Source organism: Spermophilus citellus (assembly GCF_964194105.1).
Source record: "Spermophilus citellus genome assembly, chromosome: 11".
Lineage (NCBI taxonomy): Eukaryota > Metazoa > Chordata > Mammalia > Rodentia > Sciuridae > Spermophilus > Spermophilus citellus.
The window spans coordinates 127,632,912-127,658,428 of NC_138192.1; the positions used below are offsets into that span (position 1 = coordinate 127,632,912).

At 36.3% G+C, this 25,517-nt stretch overlaps 1 protein-coding gene across 17 annotated transcripts in view; it reads right to left on the reverse strand.

Moving 5' to 3' along the window:
* TRIP12 (thyroid hormone receptor interactor 12) overlaps window positions 1-25,517 on the reverse strand; it is a 150,641-nt gene that overhangs the window by 105,381 nt on the left and 19,743 nt on the right. For all 17 annotated transcript variants that reach the window (XM_081262344.1, XM_081262339.1, XM_081262348.1 and 14 more), the window contains exon 2: window positions 3,479-3,625. In XM_081262344.1, coding sequence (XP_081118470.1) covers window positions 3,479-3,576 — 98 coding nt within the window. In that variant the 5' untranslated portion in view covers window positions 3,577-3,625. The remainder of the gene's footprint in view (window positions 1-3,478; window positions 3,626-25,517) is intronic.

The window sequence follows — 25,517 nt, forward strand, 5'->3', positions numbered from 1 at the left end:
TATGTATGATTACACTACTAGTGACTCTATGTTCAGCCAGAAGGGAAGCTATACTCCATTTGTGTACAATGTGTTAAAATGCATTCTACTGTCACGTATGACTAATTAGAACAAATTTAAAAAGAAACTATCACTATGTGAACTTTAAGCAAAATTGCTATAAAAGTGAATTCAATCCCACCACTGACATTTGAGAAAAACAGGTGGAAAGCACATAATATAATGAAAAAACTAAGGGGTAACCTACAAATACCTGTGCTAGAGGTGGAAAAGGCTAGAAGTATCCCTGAGAGCAAGCCAACAGAGAAGCAGTGGAAGGTAGTGATTTCCTAAAGAAGAAAAAGAGAACAGAAAAGAGAGGAACAGATCAGCTTTAATCCAAAAATTCACAGAGAGAAAGGAATGAGAAAAATTATAGAAGAGGAGTAAGATATCTAGTTTAATTACAGATGGTAATGATGGATGAGTGAAAAAAAGAAGAGGGGAATAATCATGAGAAATTAAAATATATTCCAAAGATTCTACTTTCTTTTATCTTAGAATAATAATTTACATTTATCCCTAGGAAAAAATAAGTGACCTTGATTTGGAAGAAAGGTAGGAGTGGTCAGCAAAGGGAGGCTACAAAGGCAGCAGCTTGATGCAGATATGGAAAACAGAGTTTATCAAAAATGAATTAATTCAAAAATTCTAGGAGTAAAACCTACTTCTTTTTCCACTTTTACTGGTTTATTATAAAGGATATTTAAAACGTGCTTCTTAAATCCTAACCTGAATAAATTAACACTCTTCAGTTGAAAGTACTTTATCCTCTATTCTAAGTCCTTCATTATATGAATCAAGTGGTCTGTGTAGTGAAAACAGGTTGGCATAATGAATGGCAAACTTTCATGTCAAGCAGTCTGGAAGTGAGTCCTGACTACTGACTGCACATGGGTGAGGGAGCTTCTGCATTTATAAGATAGGGATTATATTTAATAAATAGAAACCCCATATTGGTACACAGAGTTTCTGTGAATGTTAATTAAAAGAATATGTTCAACAATCTTTTAAATATAAAACACTTCACTAATGCTACTGTGGTAACATCCTGTTACAATCATTATTTCAATCACTGTTGGTTATGTATCTTTACAAGCAGAGCCACTGTTTTCAGGAAACAAAACCACCATAACAACATTTTACTTAGGAAAGCTGACCAATGGGAATCACATGAAGAGAACGAAAATATAGTCATAACTTTTCTCACCCAAATCCTTTCATTCCCAAAAATCACTGGAGAAGTTTCTTAGATATTAGGTTAACAGCTAGTATACCACATTCTATAGGGGTTGCAAAAGTTAGTCTGGAGTCTGAAGAGAAGACCTTCAAAGTCCCTTCCCTGCTCTGAGATTTTACTTTCAGAAAAACAATTAAGAAGGCAGAATGATATTCTAATACCTTCTAATTTGCATTCTTAGTTAAATTTGATAAGGTTCTTGGCTCAATTTCTTAGTTTCTGTATCCTGATAATTATCCATATACAAAAATTGGGGGGGGGGGTGTAAATATCCAAAGTTACTACTAAATTACTAAACTGTGCTATGGCCACACAACACAGTTGAACACAAAAATTTGAAAAGTCAGGTTTCAAAGAACCTTTTTTTCTCATTTGGTGGTGGTACTGGAGATTGAACCCAGGAATACCAATGCACTAAGACAACCCAAAATGTTTGTCAGTTCATGTGTAATCATCCAAATACAATCTGAAGATAAATATGTATAAAATTAGTTATTCAAAAGATATAAGTTATTTATGTGCACACATATGCACATATAGACATAGTTTAAAAATTTTAGTCTGAGAAGATATATTGCTGTATTAATAGTAACCATATTATATGGAATGTGGAAATGTAGTTTTCTGTATTTTCAAATTTCTTCAAAATGAGTATGTAGTACTCTTCATAATAAATGGAATGTTTTTTTAAATCATCATAAAATTAAGGTGGCTACTTCAAAAAACAATCTGAATGCAAAAAGCTAAAGTTTTCAGAATAGTACTCTCCACCAAGCATGGTGCTAAAAGCTCAGCATAAGTAAAGCGGTAATCTGGGTTAGTGGTGTGATTCGGTAGTAGAGCCCTTGCCTCCCAAGTAGAAAGGGGTGGATTCCCAGAATCCAAAACAAAACAAAAGTATTTATAAAAAGCTGGGCAGAGCGCACATGCCTATTTAATCCCAGCTACTTAGGAGACTGGGGCAGAAAGATGACAAGTTCCAAGCCAGCCTCAGCAATTTAGTGAGACCATCTCAAATTAAAAAATAAAAAAGAAGCGAGTGCGATGGTGCATGCCTGTCTGTAATCCTACTGACCTTGGGAGGGAGGCTGAACCAGGAGGATCACAAGTTCAAGTCTAGCCTTGGACAATTTAGCAAGACCTCACTCAAAACATGAAAAGGGCTGTAACTCAGTAGTCAAGACCCACCATATTCATTCCCCAGTGCCAGAACAAAAAGACAATAATCTTATAAAATAGTTATCTCCATTAACCAGACTAATAAACTAAGATTTCCTGAAACCCACATACAGAATACTCAACTATTTAATGTCAGAGGTAGAAATCACAGAACTGTCCTACTCCAAAGTCCACTTATTAACCACTTAAATAGTCTGATGTTGCTATGGTATGTTTCAATTTGTTCTTTATATTTGAACTTTAAAAGTGCGTAAATAATTTACCAAACAAATTATATACATGATTATGCCTCAAATTACATCAGGCAATCCTGTAACAATTTCCTCCTATCTACTTCAAGCCAAATATGGTCATTCCATAGTCGCCTGGATTAGAGAACTCAGCTTACAAGCAGAGTTGAGCAATTTTTACCCAGAATGATAGTCTTTAGCTCAATCAGATCCAGAAATTTATAATACAGAGAATACATCTGACTGTTTGCTCTACTTCATGTAAAACTACTCCAATTGGAGAAAAAGGAAAGAAAATAAAAAAGATCAACACCAGATTACTACAGATAGAAGACAGGTGCTAACAAAATCAGAATACTTCACCATTCAGACCACATTCATATGTGGTCAAAAGGTATAATGAGGATAAACCCCCAAAAGCTGGATGTCACAAGTTCTTAAAACAAATCAAACTTCCGCTCAATAAGTATTATCAATTCAAAACATGTAATAAAGATCTCTAAATGACGGAAAAATGTACTGTAGCATGTACTAGAGTAGAAAGAAAAGACAAACCCAACACATCATATGCTAACAAGCTTAAATTAGGTTTGATATGTCAATGATGGAAAACTATTTTTTCAGCCTTCCATATTTAGGGAAGGAGTCAGACATTAGTTTTGAGTTTCAGTTGGGTGTTTCATGGAAATCAGGAAAAATTAGCCATTTTTAGGATCATTACTCAAGTTTTAGTCCTTAAGAATGGTTCCTTTTATTCCAACTCCTTTTCAAATTACCATGAAATACATACCTTCCTCCTATTGAGTCGTCTTGTGGTTGGGCCCCGGCAGTGTTCCTCTGTGAACGTCGCAGTGACCCCCCTGGATTGTTATTAGGCCGGTTGGACATTGGCACCTCTCTCTTGAAGGGACATACCCTTTCTAGACACTACCATTCACTAAAAGAAAAACAAAACAACAAAATTAGATGTACACAACACAGAGAAGAAACGAGGAGTACCAAAGGAGGAAATTTAATGCAAATTTGACTTGATAGCATTCAGCAATGCTGCACTCTGAGGTGTAAGACACCAATGTGTTACAAAATGGTAGGAAAAAAACAAACTCAAGGTATGTGGTCTAGCACCCAAAATTTATCATGGAATAGCCAAGAAATTATCAATTCAATGAAAACAGGAGAAGATGCCCATTTCCACATTTCTAATATTATACAGAGACCTGAATCTCTAGTAGAACAACAGAAATGAGCACTGCACCTAAGGTCAAAACACCTTGCCTCAAGTCCTATGACCCAACAAGTATTAAAGGAGTTTGCCTTTGTAAAAATCACATCCATTAAGCCTCAGAATCCTCACCAAAGAATTAAAAACAACAGTCATACCTACTTCACATTACTGATGTAACATATGAAATAATACAAAGGAAATCAATTTTTTTTAAGTACCCTTGATTAAACCCAGGGGGGCTCCCTACCACATCCCCGGCCCTTTTGTTGTTGGTTTGTGAGGCAGGATCTCATGAAGTTGCCAAGGCTGACCTCTAACTTGTGAAGAGTCACAAGTTGCTTGTGATTCTTTACAAGTTAGAGGCCTCCAAAGTACCTGGATTACAGGAGTGTACCACCACATCCAGCAAAACTATTTTATCTTAGTGCAGAGGTGAAAAGAAAGCATGTGAAGTACAATAAACTGAGCAAAGGTCCCAGATATCATGGATTTCAATACCAGCTCTGCTGATCATAAGCTTTGACAAATAAATCCAAGATTTCATTTGCCTCTTCTATAAAATCAGTATATTACCCATCTTACAGGATTGTCAGGAACAAGAAATGATGAATGTATTTCATATCAATTCAGCTCAAAACAGTTCTTCACCAGTATAAACTTTCTCAGTTTTTATAAGAAATGTAATTATTGTACAGATAAAATGCTGATAATTAGATTAGTTTCACTGATAAAACAAGCCAATAATTACAATCATAAAAAGTACCCCTGTGCCAGGCACAGTGGAGCATGCCTGTAATCCTAGCAACTCAGGAGGCTGAGGAGACTTTGTCTCAAAATAAAAATAAAAAAAGGCGGGGTGGGCATGAGGCTAAGTGGTTAAGCAACTCTGGGCTCACGCTTTGGTACAAGAAAAGTACTACTTATATAAATCCAACTTTTCACAATTTTTGAGCCTTAAGCCTCCCTTCAAATTCCAACTACAGTTCTTTCTTTATATGTATTTACTGGGGAAGGCAGCATAACAATGACCATATACTTTATAGAAATTGGTGCCAAGAAAGAATGTGAATTAATCATAACCAAGTTTGATACTTGATTTTGTTTAAAGAGATTCTGTGAACTGTAATGCAAAAAGGTTTTCTTTTGAGTTATATGCTGACCCTATTCAGTAGAAAAAAATTGTTCTTTTCCATCACACATGCCCACAACAAAGTAAATTATAATCAGAAAGTTCAAATTACTAATTTAAGAATTGTCAATTTCATTAAGAAAAAATTATAAAATGCTATGCAAATATGAAAAGAATGGGAAATGGTTGGGCATGGGATTGCATGCCTGTAATCCCAGTTACTTAGAGACAAAAATAAGATGATCACAAGTTTGAGGCCAGCTAGGTAATTCTGCAAGACCCTGTCAAAGAAAGAAAGAAAGAAAGAATGAGCACGAGAGAGATGTCTGAGGATGTAGCTCAGTGTGGTAAAGCACATGCCTAGCATATGGGGTGCCCTGGGTTCAATCCCCAGCATGGTCAAAATAATAATAATAATAATAATAATAATGAAACAAAGGAAGAAAAACGTTAAAATTTACAGGCACTAATGTGTAGAAGCTCAGCATCTTCCCACTATACTTTATGGGAAATCTTCTTTGTATGTACATACATACATATAGGAGCATGCCTGTAATCCTAAAAAATTTTTTAATATTGTCTACGTGTTAAAAAATTAATGGAATAGGATTTGGGGGTGTAGCTCAGTGCTCAACTAGCATGCCCTAGGCCCCAAGATAAATCTCTGGCACCCACCCACCCTCCAAAAAATTAATGGAATGATTCTGATGTGGTGCACAGGCCTGTAATCCCTGCTATTGGGAGTTTGGGGAAGGAATTCACTAAGGAAAGAAGTGATCAAGCTGAGCAGCCTGGCCAACTTCATAAGACCTGCCTCAAAACTTTTTAAAAGAGTCAGCAACCTAACTTTGGTAGAATACTTGTAGCATTCTCAAGGCACTGGATTCAATCCCCACCCAGTACCAGAAAAAAGAAGGGAGAGGAAAAAAAAGGGAAGGATTCATAAAACAGGTTTTGTTAACACTGCCTTTGTGAAAGAGGGCTGGAAGTCTGGAATCTTCATTACTCCCTTTAAACAATAATGTGGATTGCTCTAACACATTTCAAAGTGCAAAGCTCTAGAGTCAAACTGCCCAAGAATGAATCCTCACTGCAACACCGAGTTGTATAACCCTATGCATATACACTTCTCTGTGCCTCACTCTATCAATAAAATGAGGATAAAGAATTTACCTCATAGAGTAAGGATCAAATAAGAAAATTCAAGTAAAGATCAAAGTGCCGGGGCTGGGGATGTGGCTCAAGCGGTAGCGCGCTCGCCTGGCATGTGTGCGGCCCGGGTTCGATCCTCAGCACCACATACCAACAAAGATGTTGTGTCCGCCGAGAACTAAAAAATAAATATTAAAAATTTAAAAAAAAAAGATCAAAATGCCAATCTTATAGAAGGGCTCACTGCATAATAAGCATCTACACTTCTTTAAAGAATAAAAACAATACTGTGATAAAACAAAAATGACAAATTGGTAGAAACTTAACCCCAAAAAAATCACCATTAACATGGGTTAATTTCTAGCAAAATTACATCAGAAGTGAGTTTTTGCTCTAAAAGACAATCAATAGTGTTTTAATAGGGTAAAGCAATCAGTAGGAAAGCTTTGTTAAAATATGAATACCTGGCCCCTACATTCTTAGATTCTCATTTTGTGAGTACAAGAAATGGAAGACATAGTACTATTATACTACAAAACAACTGTACTACATTAAGAAGTAAAAGGCCAATTTTTTTTTCAGAATTTATTCTAGAAGTTTCAGTATTTCAAACATCATCTCAATACCATTTCACCTAGACCCTGAATAGTACAGATACTGTACAGAATAGTACAAAATACTGTTTTTCTCACTCTGAAAAGCAAAGAATGCTATTATTAAACAGGGTTGGTAGTTCTCATCTGCCCACTTTCTGGTATTAAACACCTACTTTATGTCATAGGGTGGTAAGTCATTCAAATAAATATAACTTACCTATGATCTTTAAAGAACCTTAATACCTCTTCTTGTCAACCGGCACTATTATCAGTCCACAAACCATCTGTGGACAATTCTTGAGATTTAATAGAGAAAGAATGGCAAACATAAACACATTTGGTTATCAAAGTGCTCCCTGCCTTTAAAAGTCAAAATTGATCCTTAAGGAAGGAAATCAGACTGTCAAACTTTGGAATCAGAATAAAAGATTAACATGAGAGTGGGGCTTGTAGTTCAACAGTATAGCTCTTGCCTAGAGTGCCCAGTGCCCTGGGGTCCATAAATAGTAAGGAAGTAGTATATATGTTAACATATATAATCTCCCCTCTACCAGGTAAACAAAAATCATAGTTGGAAAGGCACCTCCCCTTGGAGACAGTCAGGTTCATCCCTTGCCATACAAGATTAATCCAAATGGAGTTCAAGAAATCTACTGAGGAACCAGTTCTCTGAATCTTGATACTGAGAACACTTTACCTTCCACAGATTACCATCACCTCCTTCCTCTTTGGCTCCAGATAAAAGCCCAAAGAGTCAAAATAGTTCACCATGCAATGATATTTTTTTCTTTTGTTTTCTTTTTTTTTAAAGTGGTACTGGGGATTGAAACTAGGGGTACTCTATCACTGAACTTTGTAATTTTTATTACAGCCCTTTGTAATTTTTATTTTGAAACATGGCCTTGCCAAATTGCCCAGGCTGGCCTGAACTTGTGACCCTTCTGTTCAGCTACCCAAATCACTGGAATTATGGGAGTGCCCTACAGCACCTGACATGTTTTCCTTCTTGCTATGGGAATATTCGGTACTGTCTTAACCAATTTGTTATGTATGCCTACTGTTATTACTTCAAGGCTGAGAGGCATCTCCAGTTCAAGGCCAGCATGAACCCTGTCTCAGAATAAGAAAAACTAATTAAAACAATGGGACTGGTACAGTGCTTGCCTAGCATGGACAAGGCCCTGGGTTCAACCCGAGTACCACAAAAAAGGAAAGAAAAAAAAATACTGCTAGAAATTATGTGTTTGTTTTGGTGACCTGAAATACATAAAAAAAAAAAACTCAAAAATTCCATCTTAATAGGTTACCTCATAAATAATTATTGAAACTAAAAGTTTTAAGCCCAATCTGTTAATATTCTCCCATTAAGTCATGAAATACACTACTGAAACAAACCACTCTCTTCTAACAATGAACACACCCTTCATTTCTGTGGGAATAATCAAGATTTTTCACATAAAACCTTTAATGCTAAATCCTAAAACACTGAAATAAAATAGATGACATGTACAACACTGAGTTCAAAACAAAATAACACAACACACACACACACAAAGACAAAGAAGAAAACATAAAAAGACTAATGGGTAGAAATCCCAGCAGCTAGGAAGGCTGAAGCAGGAGGATCGCAAGTTCAAAGCAAGCCTCAACAAAAGCGAGGCACTAAGCAACTGAGTGAGACCTGTTTCTATCTATATAAAATACAGAATAGGGCTTGGGATGTGGCTTAGTGGTAGAGTGCCCCTGAGTTCAATCCCTGGTACCAAAAATTAATAATAATAATAATAATAAAGGTTAATGGGCACCTTCAAGGTTAAAAACAATCCTACAACTCTGCTTGCAGCCTAACTATGACAAAAATATTCATAGCTTGAGTAAAATGGTATTATTAATTGAAAGTGAAAAATAGCTCTATAAGAAAACTTCATTTAGGAAAAACAGAATTGCATATTAAATTTTACAACAAGACTGGATAAGGTGGCACACACCTGTAATCCCAGCCACTTGGAATGCTGAAGGAGGAGGAACCCAAGCTCAAGAACAGCCAAGAAAAAATTTCAGGGGCTGGGGATGTGGCTCAAGCGGTAGCGCGCTCGCCTGGCATGCGTGCGGCCCGGGTTTGATCCTCAGCACCACATACAAACAAAGATGTTGTGTCTGCCGAAAACTAAAAAATAAATATTAAAACACACTCTCTCTCTCTCTCTCTCTCTCTCTCTCTCTCTCTCTCTCTCTCTCACTCACTCACATAGTTCAGGACATCTGTTATTAAAAAAGTAAATAAATAAAAATTAAAAAAAAAAAAAAGAAAAAATTTCAGATTACTCCAAAACAAAATATTAAGGGCTGGAGAATGGTAGAATGCCCCTGGGCTCAATCCTGGTACTAAAAAATAAAATTTATAAATAGGGTTGGGATGTAGTTCAGTTGTATAGAGCACTTGCCTAGCATGTATAAGGTCCTCGGTTTGATTCCCAGCATTACAAAAAAAATATTTTTGATAACAAGAAAACTGCTATTTTACCACATAATCACTGTCACTGCAGTTTTTGCACCAAAGACAGTTTAATAAGAAATTATGTTTAAGTAATACTGGCACAATAAAAAAAAAAAAAAAAAAGCTTCATAATGGTCACACCTCACTCTTGCAAAGAAAAAAAAAGGAGCATAAATTCTCTGATGATTATGCAGTGAAAAATATGGTGGTCCTTCAAGGAAAACCTCAATCACAAACATTTTGGAAATTGGTTTTCTTCTAACTGCTAAACACAAAAGAAAGATACTATGGCTAGTAAAAAAAAAAAAAAAAAAAAAAAAAAGAATCTTTTTTTTTAGTTCAATCCTCCCCTTGGTGTAAAACTTAAAAAAAAAAAAAAAAAAAAAAAAAAAAACAAAGGAAATCCCAGTGACACAGGCTGAGGAGGCAGGGGAAATCTCAAGTTCAAGGCCAGTCTAGGCAACTTAAGACCCTGTCTCAAAATTAAAAAGTAAAAACGGTAGAACACCCCTGGGCTCCAGAAAGAAAGAGAAAAAGGGGGGGGGGGGCTTTAGGATGTGGTATACTTCCTAGTCAAATGGCCAGAAGTATGGAAGGGATACAGATGCTGCTTGTATTTATATAAAATTTTTATCAGAGGAATGATATCTGATGGGACTGAGGAACAAATCTCTAATTTAGTAACCCAGAACAGACTCATGAACAGACCCAAAGCCAGATAATATATTCATAAATAACATTACTACCTATCACAAATTTGACAAGCAATGCTAAAAACTGAAGGAAAACTGTACCTATTTTACAATAAATATAAAATAAATAAAATGCTTGTGTATCCTATGCAGTATATGCAATGTTTCCACTTTTTAAATTGACATTTAAAACCAATCTTATTTTTCTAATGTGTCCCCACTAATGTCTTATTCATGGGTCTTCCAGAGACTGGGTTTGGATTTAGAATATGAACTTGGAGCTAAATAACAATAGTAATAAATATAATTTGCATAATGTTTAACCGATTTGTTTATTGTAGGAGTAAATTTAAATCTGCCAATGAACCCTAGAAACCATTGCTTCATTCCTATTTTTCAAATAAGGAAACTCAAGTGTTACAAAATTAGAAGCCTTCGTGAAACAAGTAATGGCATTTGGACCCTCCAACAAAAAAGGAATAAATGACATCTGGTACTGCAAGTCTGAACAACTACCCACACTAGACAAAGAAGGAAATGACTATGTCCTATACAGTATGGTAAGTTACATACACAAAGGCAGCATAAATTAAACAACTTTACAATAAGATGGAACAGAAAAATCACCTTTGCTTATGACAGAAATCATTCTTTCTTAAGTGAGAATGCCAAGGACTTCAAGTAAGCCTGTCTTTAACATAGGAATGAAAAAGACTGAGGGGCCCGGGTTGTGGCTCAGTGGTACAGCCCTTGCCTAGCATACGTGAGGCACTGGGTTCAATCCCCGGCATCACATAAAAAAATAAACAAATAAAATAAAGGTATTGTGTCCATCTACAACTGAAAAAAATATTTTAAAATATTTTTTTTTAAAAAAAGATTGAGAGGTATTGAGATATAAGGGCAAATAAGACAATTCTGGCTCACCAGGAACTAGCTTACTGCTCTATATCTCCCTACTGGGCTCATTTCCTGGCTCTGCTCATTAATAACCCAATAAGATCTACAAATGTGTTACCTTCATCGAAGTTTGTTTCTCCAATAAATTGCCAATTATTAACATGATGGCTGGCATCTTTTTCCTTCTGTACAGTGATGAGGATAGAACCTAGGACCCTTATACATACCTATACCCTATACATAAGCATGCATTCTACCAGTTATCTACATCCCCTAACCCAATGGGTGGGTATCTATTAAATACAATTAAATAACTGAAATTTCAAAGAAGAGGTAAGTAGACAATAGGTCCACCATCACGAATGAAAAAGAAACTAGAGAAGGAAAATGGCCAAAAAATATCTACCAAACCATTTGGGAGGGGTGGAATAGTTACTCAGTGGTAAAGCACTTGCCTCGCATGTATGAGGCACTGTATTCAATCCTAACCACCACATAAATATAAAGATATTGTATCCATCTACAACTAAAATATATATATATATATATTTTAAAAAGTTAAACATTTGAGAGAGTATATTATTTCACTTTGATTTAGGAAAGAGGCAATACAAAATTCGCAGCTTTGTATTACTTATTCAAAAGTCAAATTCTTAAGTAAGAAAGGGGCTACCCTCGAATTTCCAATGCTGGAGCCACTGGGATTTTAATCCTACACCATCATGCCTCCCAGTCTTTTTTTTTTTTTTTTGAAACTGGGTCTTGCTAAGTTGCCCAGACTGTCCTTGAACTTGCAATCTGCCCATCTCAGCCTCTCCCAAGTAGTTGGGAATATAGGCATGTACCACCATGCCTCGTTTGCCTTGCTTTTTTCATATATGGTTAACAGGTATGAGAACAAGGGACCAAAGGTCTACTCTGAGAATACTATAAAATGATCAACCACTCCTCATTAACAATGCCCAACTATTTCTAAAATATAGAGCAAGTCATTTTGTCATATAAATCCTCTCAGGTCATATAGCTTGCATAATCATTAAAACGGTAAATGCACTTAATATTTCCTTCTGTTTAGGATCTCATAGACTAGACCAGAATCAGCAACTTTTAGCCTACATGGCAAGAAAAAAGAGAAAAAAAAAAAAAAGGCTCTCATATCTGGCTTGAACAGGTCTGCAGTCCTGCTTGGCTACCATAATTAGCCAGTCAGTGAGGGTAGTAGGTCAGCTTATCACTATAACATTTTTAGTACATCCTCTTAAAGATGTTTCTTACATCTACCCAGTAATCAAGATGCAAAAGGGAAAAGGGTATTAAGACTACAAAGTCTCTCAAATCCAATTCACTTCCACATTTTATTCAAGTCTAACTTAGCATTTATTTCCACTTTTCTTAAATGGAATACTTTTTAAATTCTTCTTTACAAAGACTTAGTAGCACACTTATTAAGCACAGTGATTATGTGAGCTACTGAGGGAAGGGAGAGAGAATGACAAAAACCTTCTCCCCCATGGGGGCAGATTGATAGTGATTCTTATCCAGGAACTATTACTGAAAGTCAAACACCAAATACCTTGTAGATTACAGCAAGGTGATCCCTACGTACAAAAACAATTTTATGTTTGGCAAATGACCTTTAGAGTATAAAGGCACAAAATAAGGCAATATTTTTGGAGTATTCTCAACACATGTTCTTATCACAATTGTGAACATCATAATAATGAGATGAATGAGGTTTATGTACTTAACATAGCTTATACAAAACAGTCTATACTTGCTTTGCAACAATACTTCAACATTGATAAAGACTGGTCCAAACAATGAATATGTAGCCTATCACCAAGTGTTGTTTTTCAGAATCAGAATATATTTTTCTCATATCAGCTATGTGTGAGGACAGAGTTTTATGCCATTGTTTTGGTATAATTATATATCAGCATCTATTCCTTGTGGTCATTTTTATGAGACTCTCTTATACCTCTAAATTTTAAATGTCAAAAATCATACATAATGTACAGCAATTTCAATTCTAAGAATTTTCTAGGACTCTAACCTAAAGTAGTGTTTGCTTGAGTATTCAAGAATTATGTAATCATAACACTGTGATATGTCATAGTGGAAAATGAACATGATCCAAATATTTTCAGAAAAGGAATACATTGTATCAATTCTACAAAATAATGAGACAAATTTAAAGAGGTAGTAGAGCCATAGATACTGCATTGTTCTCTAACTGCTAAACACTGCTAATTCCTTCAAGAAATATTTGAAGGCTTATATAACTGGTGTCAATAATCTACAACACTAGAGTTCATACAAAATTGGGAAGACAAATAACCAAACTACTGGCACACCGTGGTAAATGCCATGAAGGATGAAACAGGGAAAAGGCAGAGAATATTGGGAAAGAGGAAGGAAAAGCTACTCTGGGTTTAGGCTCTCTAAAAGGATATTTTATTTTTGTATGTTTAAAATAGTCTATGTACGAGCTGAGGATGTGGCTCAAGCGGTAGCGCGCTCGCCTGGCATGCGTGCGGCCTGGGTTCGATCCTCAGCACCACATACAAACAAGCATGTTGAGTCCGCCGAAAACTAAAAAATAAATATTAAAAAAAATTCTCTCTCTCTTCCCCCCCCCACTCTCTATCTTTAAAAAAATAAAATATTCTATGTAAAAATCTTTTAAAAATAATAAGCGCTATGGGCTGGGGTTGTGGCTCAGAGGTAGAGTGTTCACCTAGCACGCATGAGGCACTGGGTTTGATACTCAGAATCACATAAAAATAAAGGTATTGGGCTGCGGTTGTGGCTCAGCCATAGAGCGCTGGCCTAGCACGTGCGAGACCCTGGGTTCGATCCTTAGCACCACATAAAAACAAAAAAATAAAGGTATGTGTACAACTAAAAAATATGTTTAAAAAATAAAAATAAAGGTATTGTATCCTCCTACAACTAAAAAATAAATGTTAAAAAATAACAAGCACTAAAAGTAAGTTGTTACTATCTTTAGAAGGGGAAAGAAACTTGATTTTGTTTTCAAAGAGTTATTCATAAACCACTTATATTAAAAAATTCCAGGGCTGGGGATGTGGCTCAAGGGGCTGCGGATTTGGCTCAAGCGGTAGCGCGCTCGCCTGGCATGCATGCGGCCCGGGTTCCATCCTCAGCACCACATACAAACAAGCATGTTGCGTCCGCCAAAAACTAAAAAATAAATATTAAAAATTCTCTAAAAAAAAAAAAATTCCAAAAAAAAAATAAGAAAAGCTAAGCTTGATTCAGAACAAATCATCCTTGACCTAAATGTGTCAACCTACATTTCATTAATTCATCCTTTAAATCCATGTCTCCCACTTCTAACACCCTGAGAGATTATCAAAGAAAACATGACTCTCAAGAGTTGAAGACACATTAAAAATATATATATATTCTATCTTTTCTATCCATTTGAAAAGTCACCAGAGTTAACAGTGTATATCTTCCCCTGGGTCTCTTTTCAGAGACCCAAATGTTTTCCACAGAGAGAAAGCATCTCCACTTATACTTCAGACATTTTCTAACTCCTCTAAGTACTAATCAGCAGTATTTTAAATACACTGAATTGAACCCAGTAGTGCTTAACCACTGAGCAATATCCCCTAATCCTTTTTAAAAAAACTTTTAAAAATTTTGAGGCAGGATCTCAGAAGATGCTTAGGGCCTTCTTAAGTTGCTGAGGCTAGTTTTGAACTTGCAATCTTCCTGCCTCAGCCTCCCAAGTCGCTGGGATTACAGCCTGACATCTTTTTCACAAACTGGATCTTTTTCTTATATATATACAGAAGTATATCCATATGGAAATAATGATGAGCTACAAAGATCTCCAAGACACAAAAGTGGGTAACAACCAGTGGTTACCAAGCTTCCTAACCTTGAAATTTTCTCAGCTGAATACAGTGGTTAAATTCAAAAAGCTAAAAGCCATGTTCAGGGGATAGCACAGTAGGAGAGCCATGTGTGAGGGACAGCACAAGTGAAGAGGAAAAAACATGTCCATGTTCAAATCAACAAGACTACAGCTTTCATTCTTCAAATAGGCAGAAATAAGCCAGACATGGTGACACACACCTGTAACCCCAGCAGCTCTGAAGGTTGAGGCAGGAGGATTCTTCAAATAAGAAGAAATAAGCCAGGTGCAGTAGCACACACCTGTAACCCAAGCAGCTTAGAAGAATGAGGCAAGAGGATCAAGAGTTCAAAGCCAGCTTCAGGAAAAGTGAGGCACTACACAACTCAGTGAAACCCTGTCTCTAAAATAAAATACAAAATACAGCTGGGATGTGGCTCACAAAAAGGGCAGAAACAAATTGAACAAATATTGTAAAACAGGGCTGGTTATATAAATCCAATTCCCTTCCTAACCTTTTCACTTTAATTCTTTTACTTCTTGTTATCTTCCCCACTAATAGTTTATCATAAAATATTTTTAATAGTTGAGGAGGGTTCAGCACTACAACCCTATCGCCTACCTCCTGCAATTAAGTTGGGGGAGGGGGGGCCGTGGGCAGAAAAGATGGTGGAATGAGATGGACACTATTCCCCTAGGTACATGTATGACTGCACATTCGGTGCTACAGCTACAGCTATATCTTGTACAACCAGAGAAATGATAAGTTGTGCTGCAATTGTATACAATGAATCAAACTGTATTCTGCTGTCATATAAACCTAATTAAAACAACTTTTTAAAAAAAAAAAAAAGTTTGTTACTGAGCCAGGCACAGTAGGATAGGCCTGAGGCAGGAAGATCTTAAGTTACAAGCCAGTCTTGGCAACTTAATGAGACCCTGTCTCCAAAAAAAAAAAAAAAAAAAAAAAAAAGGGTACAGCACCCCTGGATTTAATCCCCATGGGGGGAAAAAAAGTTTTACATGTACTTTACCCATGTCTACTCATCTATGACACCTGCTCATCCACTCATCCAATTTCTGGATATATTTCAAAGTAAACTGCAGGCCCTGTTACACTTTGTGTGCATCATAAAATAAGTGTTCAATTGTAACTTCATATTTTCAGTTAAATTTAAATTCCACCAACTGCACAAATCTTAAGTGTAAAACTCAATGAGTTGCGACAAACAAAAATCAAGACTTTGATTGTGCAGTGGTACATGCCTATGATCCCATCTACTTGGGAGGCTAAGGCAGATGGATCCCAAGTTCTAGGCCAAATGGTGCGATTTAGCAAGATCCCGTCTCAAAATTTTTTTAAAAAGAGATGTGGGTGCAGGTCAATTGTAGAAGGCTTGCCTAGCAGGTGTGAAGTCTTGGCCTTGTGTTCTATACCTACTACCAAACAACAAAAAAAGGGATAGTTTACCACCCAGTTTCCTCATGCTCTTCCGGGATAAATCTCTGCACCTTCCCTTCCAATTCTGAAATCATAGTTCTGATTTTATTTTTATCCTATATAGTTTTGTCTACTCCAGACTTTATACAAGTAGAACTGTGTATCCTCTCATGTACCCTCTCATGTACATATTTTGTATGTAATTGCATATCATCTTTTATTCCTTTGCAATGGTTACATGACTCTCCCACATCCCACAATCAAAATAGCCACTTATATAGATTTCAGCTTGTTTCAGCATAATATCTTGATACTTACCCATGTGGCTGTCTATCATTATTTATACCTTCTAGTGCTGAAAAGTTTTCCACTGTATGGATATATCACATTTTTGTTTATCCTTTCATTCTTCTGTCAATGCATATGTGAACTTCTAAGTTTTTTGTTTTTTGTGGTACTGGGCACAAGGGGTGCTCTACTCCTGAGCTACACCCCCAACCCTTTTTGAAATAAAGTCTCATTAAATTGCCCAGGCTGGCCTCAAACAGAAATCCTACTGCCTCAGCCTCCCAAGTAGCTGGGATTACAACTATGAGCCAACAACTATTGCTAAATTTGAGTCATTAAAACTGCTACAAACATTCCTCTATATTTCTTTCAATAGGTATATGCTTTTAAATTCTCTTAAGTAAATACTAAGAATAGAATCACTAAATTATAAGGATTATAAACTTTTAAAAAACTACCAGGGCTGGGGGGCTGGAGTTGTGGCTCAGTGGTAGAGCACTTTCCTGGCATGTTTGAGGCCCTGGGTTGGATCCTCAATACCTAAATAAATAAATATAAGATCCATTGATGGGCTGGGGATATAGCTCAGCTGGTAGAGTGCTTGCCTTGCATGCACAAGGCCCTGGGTTTGATCCCCATCACCACACACACAAAAAAAAAACACCCTGACAACTAAAATCATATATCTTCTTTAAAAGCAGCTATTTTATAGACATTAGTATTAGACTTATTAGTATATTTTTTTTTATTTACTCCATATACTCAACAATAGTTGGTGGTATCACTACTATGAACTTTAAATATTCTGATGTGCTTGTAGGAGTATTAGTTTATTGTTCTAAGACATACTTTCCTAGTGATAATGAATACTTTTGTTTGAAGCACTCCCCATTCTATTTTCCATACCCACAATACTCAAGAACCCAAATTCAAACTTAAAGGCAAAAAAATCTATGGGCCACACTTTCAGGGTTAAGATGACCAAAAGTATTCATGACTCCCATACCTCCCATCTGCTAGCAGAGTTGCCTTTTTGCTAAACAATAAAAGGAACAGAGAGACAGACATTAGGAGAGAAAAGAAAAAAGAAAAGCTATTCATGAGAATTTGTACATGCCTGGTCAAGATCTGTAGACATTTTGAAATCAGATGAATGATCTAAGAAAATCAAGCCAAGTAATTCAAATCTTGCTGATTTGTGGCGGAATTATTTGAAATACTATTAAAATTTAATTCTTTTTAAAACACAGGATAGGATTGCAATGTTTTTTTTTTTAAGAGAGAATTTTAATATTTATTTTTTAGTTATGGGCGGACACAACATCTTTGTTTGTATGTGGTGCTGAGGATCGAACCCGGGCCGCACACATGCGAGGCGAGCGCGCTACCGCTTGAGCCACATCCCCAGCCCAGGATTACAATGTTTCTAACAAATTCCCATTAGTCTAAGGACCACAATGGATATCAATGTCTTAGGTAAGACAACTAAATATTGACACAGAAGTAGGTAAACTTTTCCTGGCGAAATGTTTATTCCAGGTCTCTGGGAAATTCTACAAATAATAAATCATCTAGAGACAATGAACAGAATATGGACAACACACAAGTCAACAAAGCAAACCTGCAAAAACAAAAGAACAAAATTTCAAAGACTTCAGATATCAGAATAATCAGATCTTAAAACAAGCTGTGCACAATGATGTAAACCTATAATCCAAGGAACTTGCATGGCTGAGGCAGGAAGATCACCAAATTCAAACAGGGGGCAACTCAGTGAAACTGTCTCAAAATAAAATGTATAATGGGCTGGAGTCAGGCATGGTGGTGACTGGGTGCAAATCCCAATGATTCTGGAGGCTGAGGCAGGAGGATCGTAAATTCAAAGTCAGGCTGGAAATATGGCTCAGTTTGGTAGAGTGCTTGCCTCGAATGCACAAAGCTCTGAGTTCAATCCCCAGCACCGCAAAAAAAAATAAATAAATAAGTTCAAAGTCAACCTCAGCAACTCAATGAGACCCTATTTCAAAATAAAAAATAAAAAGGGCTGAGGATGTAGCTTGGGGATACAATGCTTGCCTAATCTTACTTAACGAGCATACCTATGGCCCTAGGTCCAATCATCAGTACCACAGACATACAGTACCACAGACATATAAGAATATAAAGGACAAATCTGAAATCCCAAAAGAAATAGAAAAATTATTAAAAGTTACATTGATTTGAAAAAGAACCAAACAGAACTTCTAATATGATAAATAAAGCTCAGGGCTGGAGGTATAGCTCAGTGGTAGAGTACTTACATGAAGTGATGGGTTCAATCCACAATTCCACACAATTAAATAAATAAATTTTAAAAAAAACTGACCTTAGTAGGCAGCTATATTTTGGGTAAAATACAACACAAAAACAGAATGAACTAATATCAGAAAAGTGAGAACATGGCAAAGGCATATCTAAATATTATACAGTAGCTGAGATACAAATTCAGATTTGAATGGTCCAAATGAACCCAAACAGGATAAATAAAAGACGTTTATACTTAGAAACATAACACAAACACAAAACACCCAAAACAGAAAAGAATATTAAGTTGGGTGGGGGTCACTATTTTTTGACACACAGCTGATTTCTCAAAAGCAGTGAAGAAAACCAGAAGACAAGTGATTTCTAATTTTGTTCAGCATGGTAAAGACACATGTCAATAGGGGCTGGGGTGGTGGCTCGGCGGTAGAGCACTTGCCTAGCATGTGCAAGGCCCTGGGTTCGATCCTCAGCACCACATAAAAATAAACAAAATAAAGGTATTGTGTCCAACTACAACTATAAATAAATAAACAAATAAGTGTTTTTAAAAAAGATACATAAAGAATACTACACCAGGTAAAATTACCTTTTATGAACAAGTCTCTGGCAGATTAAAATTAGTGGCTTTTCCACCAGAAGAAAAGGGACCTGGATAGTTGAGATAGGACAAAAAAATAAAGTAGCAAATATAAATACAAATGAACATTAACACTATAGAAGAATATCTAGCAGGGCATTTTTTTAACTGGTAAAAGTAAAATGATAACAATATCTTAAACTCAAGAAGAAGTTGGTAGGCTAAGTATATTTTCTATAAGCAGGGAAGGTACATTAATTATTTTGTTAGACGTAATATTTTAATTTCTTTTCTCCCTACAGGGCTGGAGATTGAACTCAAGGCCTTGCAGACACTAGGCAAGAACTCTACAATGAGGCCCACTTAGTCCCAGCCCTGCTTAATTTCTAAAACAGGTCCGAAAAGACTATAATCATGCCCTTATTAAAAAGATCAATTAAGGTATGGTCACACATGCCTCTAATTCCAGCAATTTGGAAGGCTGAGGCAGGAGGATGGCAAGTTTGAGGCCAGTCTCAGCAACATAGCCAGGCATAAAGCAACTTAATGAGACCCTGTCTTAAAATTTAAAAAAAAAAAAAAAAATTCTTTTTTTTTTAAAGGGTAGGGGAGGTGATAAAATGGATACCCTCATAATGATAAAAATATTTAATTCAGCAAGATAGCAAATTTTTTGTGTGTAGGCAGGGCAGTACTGGAGACTGAACCTGGGGTATTCTATCATTGGACTACATTCTTAGTCTTGTCTTCTTTTTTTTCTTTCTTTCCTTAATTTTGAGATTGGATCTAAGTCACTGAGGGTGGCCTCAAACTTGTGATCATCCTGCCTCAGCTGTCCAAGTTGCTGGGATTATAGGCATGCACCACCACACCCAGAAAGGAAGACAGCAACTTTTAATTTACAAATAATTTTATATACAAGGCTGCAAAGTGTTTTTCTTTTTAAAGATATACAAATCCAGGGTGGATTTTCAAACACTTCTCTTCATAACTAGTATTATAAGAGATTAAATAACTAATATAACAAGAGATTAAAAAGTAAAGGACACTGATAATTCTCTGTAGTTTTACGAATTCCACCTGCCTTAAAATTCTCAATGTTTCTGCATATTACCACTCTAAAAAGCTCCATTCAAGCTGGGCATGGTGGTGCATACCTGTAATCTCAGTGACTTCTGCCTCAGCAATTTAAGGAGGCCCTAAGCAACTTAGCAAGGCCCTGTCTCAAAATAAAACATAAGGGGTTGGGGACATAGCTCAGGGGTAAAGCACTTCTGGGTTCAATCCCTGGTACCAAAAAAAAAAAAAAAAAGGAGCTTCATCAAATTTTTCAAACTTCAACATTTCATTAGATGCTACTTCAAGTAGATACTTTTATTCCCATGTTTCATCCGCCTCTCTCTATCTACTACTCACTGAATACTCAACTACCAGAGAAGTTGCCACATATTACATGAAGATATTCTAAATATTCACATCCACCATAAATTAACTAGGGTCAGAACTGAACAAATGAGGGCAGTGGCAGAGCCTAGCACCTCTGAGGCATTGGTTCCATCCTTAGCACCACATAAAAATAAACAAATAAAATAAAGGAATACTGTCCATCTCCAACTAACAAAAATTTAATAAAAATAGCTGAACAAATGACCTATAACAAAAGAATCAAAGTCCTTCCTCAAAGACTGTTTTGGTATAGTTGTAAAGCACAAAGTATGGCCTTAGAATGGCAATATTTAAGATAGTCACATTAGAAAGTAGTCTTCAGAGAGAGAGGAAGCAGATACACAGAGACAAATAGGTATCTGAATTTCTGATTCTAGTTAATTGTTCCCAAAGCCTAGCTGCCAGATTCCATTCTTAAATTTTCACTAGACATAATCAATCTCAAGTAATAATTCTAGCTAATCCAGTGTCCAATTAATGTTTGAACTTTATATTAAAGTTCTTTTTTTTCCACTCCCAAGTGAGATGGATAATATTGTAAATCAAACTCATTTATGGTCTCAGTATTTCCCCAACAAAGACAAAATTCTTAAGTCAGTGTACAAAGATTTCTGATGTCACTCTTTTTAACCTTAGCAACATCAGAAATATACTAAGAACAAGCATTACTCATTTAATAGAAGAAAAGCTCAAAGGCAACTCAACTAAACTGAAGTATCTAAGCTTAAAGTTACATTAGAACTCTTGTCTCCGGACTCTGAGGTCAATTTTCTTACAAATTTACCTTTAATGGAATAAACTCAAATGCAGTTTATAACCTTCCATTATCAGAATGCTGTATCTAGTCATTTATTTAAAAAATCAACATTTTTAGGTTATAACACATAAAAGTATCTGAAAATAATATTCATGTCTAAAAGCACTGCCCAATATTAATGTTAATAAATCAGTATCATAAAACATTAGTTTAGTATCCTTTGTTCCCATTGTTTTTAAAATAAAAATATTAAGAAACCAGTAAAGTCGCGTTTGATGGTGCAACACCTGCAGAACCCCCAACTCTAAAGGCTGAGTAGGAAGAAGCTTGAGTCTAGGAATTAGAAAAAACAACCTGGGCAAGATAGTAAGAACTTGTTGCCAAAAAGACAAAAACCCGTAAAGCAGAAAATAAAGAACTAAACACCCACCACAGCCATGAAATGTCTATGTCAATCATTTCTCACCTCCAAAGAAAAGAAAACCAGCTATAACATACTGGAAGGAGTGATTGAAAAGACTCATTATCATACTTTCAAAAATTTAAAATATTAGACAATGACGTTTCTCTGGGGTGGGCAGTTTGGGGTCACAAAAAAAAAGGGCTAGGCGGTGTATGTATAGCTTAGCGGTACAGCACTTGCCTAGCTTATGAAAGGCCTTGGGTTCAATCCCCTGCACTACACACACACACACACACACACACACACACACACACACACAGAATGAGCTGAAAGAGAGCCTTTGGTAGAAGTCATGCAAGGTTTAAAAGAACTTTGGAAACCTCAGACCAATGAAAAACCAAACAAATAACCAGAATAAAAGGTGACAGAGTACGTACTACTACAAAAGAGCACACAAGTCCTGGTGGAGAAACTACATCTCTCAGGGGAGGAAATATATAGACTATTATAGATAAAAATGGTATTTCCCCAGGAGTGAAGGGTGATGGTCTGAAATAACTGTTTAAGGGGTGTTCCAGACAGAAACAACTTTAGAAAGGCCATGAATAAATGTACAGGAAATAACTGGGAATGGGACTCAGAAAAAAGCCTGAAACCTCAACAACTCTAAATAGAAAATTCACAGGCTTTTTTTTTTTTTTTTTTTTTGCACAGGTGATTGAATGGAGGGGCGCTCTACTACTGAGCCATATCCCCAACCTTTTTATTTTGAGACACAGTCTCGCTAAATTGAGTAGGTTGATCTCAAACTTGCAATCCTCTAGCCTAAGCCTCCCAAAATGCTGAGATTATAGTCATGTGCCAAGCCCAGTCACACATACACTATTCAAAAGAAATTACATACCAAATATATAAAGTGTTAATAGGACTTTTAAAACAAAACATTCCTTATAAACCTGGAAATAAGAAAGATATAAGACCTTAGAAGTCAACTCAGGGAGTACCTCAGTGGCACAGGGAGAGCTTAGTATGCCAAGACCCTGGGTTCAATTCTTAGCAGCAAAAATTAAAGAATCAATCACATAACTTTTAATCTCTTAGTTGAGGCTTCTACACTCTTGGAATATTAAAAAAGAATGGTAAATTGTTCCCTGAGCAACTAAGTTTGATTCTGAAGTGAATTTGGCATCTTCTATCAAGAGTATCCTATACAGCCCTCTTGAAATGACAATGTTATAGCCAACAAATAAACACATTTTCTAGTTAGCAGGATGTTTAAATTCAAATAATAGTTTAAGTAGAAACAGTAAACTGAAATTGCCAAAAGAAAAAGAACCAGTTTGTCCCAATTGTAGTAAGTACCAAACTACAGATTTTAATTAGCAAGATTTTAACTAAGAAAATAGTACATTCACAACAACTGAAACCTTTATCTGTACAAGTCAAAAAAGAAATGGGTATAGGATTTCTTTTTTGTAGTGATAAAAATAAAGAAATTTGCTAGGGATGACATGAGTGCATAACTCTGTAGCTTCATTAGAAACACCATACTTTCAAATGAATAAATTACATATCACATGATCTAAATCTCAATAAAGCTGTTTTTAAAAATATTTCATTTTGAAAATGTTCCCTGCCTTCAAAAGTACTGCATAAAGGAAAACCTTTAAGTTGTTGCTTTTGAACCTTCAACTATGCCAACAATGTGATGCATCAGACCTCTCCCCCAAGATACCATAAACCAACTAACATTGAATTTTTTACTTATTAATGTATTTATTTATATTTATTGTGGTGATGGGGATCAAACCCAGAGTCTCCTTCATTCTAAGCAGGCACTCCACCCTACCACTGAGCTACAACCCCAGCTCCCCAACTGACATTTTAAAGACAAATGTCTGTTAAGAATGAAAAAATTCTCGGGGCTGGGGATGTGGCTCAAGCGGTAGCGCGCTTGCCTGGCATTCATGCAGCCCGGGTTTGATCCTCAGCACCACATACCAACAAAGATGTTGTGTCCGCCGAGAACTAAAAAAATAAATATTAAAAATTCTCTCTCGGGCTGGGGATGTGGCTCAAGCGGTAGTGCGCTCGCCTGGCATGCGTGCGGCCCGGGTTCGATCCTCAGCACCACATACCAACAAAGATGTTGTGTCCGCCGAGAACTAAAAAATAAATATTAAAAATTCTCTCTCTCTCTCTCCCCCCTCTCTCACTCTCTCTTAAAAAAAAAAATTCTCTCTCTCCTCTCTCACTCTCTTTAAAAAAAAAAAAGAATGAAAAAATTCTCAATATATTAAAGTACATTTGTCAATGCAGTTTCTAAACTAATAAGCTGATGTCCTTAATAACCTGTACATCTTTCTATTCTCTATTTTAATAAAGTAATGACGCTCGTGTTGAGATTCAGAAAACCTCACCCCAAAATATGATACCTTGTCAAGGCTTTGAACTGAAGGACACAGAAGGTCTCTGGCCACCTGTCACCCTCTTCCCAAAGTGTGGGGGTGGGGGGTGTCTCTAATATTTCCCATATCCAACACTAAAAGCAGTTCAACAGTAGAACCCAACTATCATGAATTCTAAGAATCTCATCAAACCAAGTTAAGATCAACTCAAGGGCTGGGGATGTGGCTCAAGCGGTAGCGCGCTCGCCTGGCATGCGTGCGGCCCGGTTCGATCCTCAGCACCACATACCAACAAAGATGTTGTGTCTGCCGAGAACTAAAAAAATAAATATTAAAAAATGCTCGCTTGCTGGCTCTCGCTCTCTCTCTCTCTCTCTCTCCTCTCTCACTCTCTCTTTTAAAAAAAAAAAAAAAAAAAAAAGATCAACTTAAGTCACAAGAAAGAATGCTAAAGGTCACTGACCTTGCTCAGAACAGACTTAAAGCACAGTCTATCACCTATTCTTCTGTGAGCAAAGCACAACCTACTACCTATTCTTTTGTGAGGTGCTACCTGAAAGGCTTTATCTGCCCAAGTCCACCTTCGTTTACCTGTGTTTTCTCCCTCCCTTTCCCAGATCCTGCAGCAGTATCCCCCAGAAAACTCTTAAAACCCCATCCCTTCTGAAGCTTAGGAAACTAAATAAGCCATCTAGCCTTTTACCCCTTCGCCTTCTCACCTTCAGTCTTTATACTGGTTAGAAAGTCAAGTCATTTTGTTTCTCACACTGGGAGTAAATATAAAACTGAAAAACAGAAGTATTTACAAAAAATTCACTGTTATATTCTACAATATAACTGATGTTGTAATTGTAAGTACCTAAGCAGTATAACTTTATTTTTCTAAAACTAATTAAATCCGACATGAATAATGCCATTTATCTATTTCAAAAGAAGTTCTTCTAGGATTCACTAAACCCAGAAACTACATGTGTACTTTGAATAACTCTCAAATAACCCAAATCTAAGGGTTATTCAAAGTAGACATGTAAACAAAACAACAAAATTATATATATATATATATATATATATATATCTCCATCCAATCAGCAAAAATTTGCAGTCAAACTGTGCAAAAGGCATTGATGT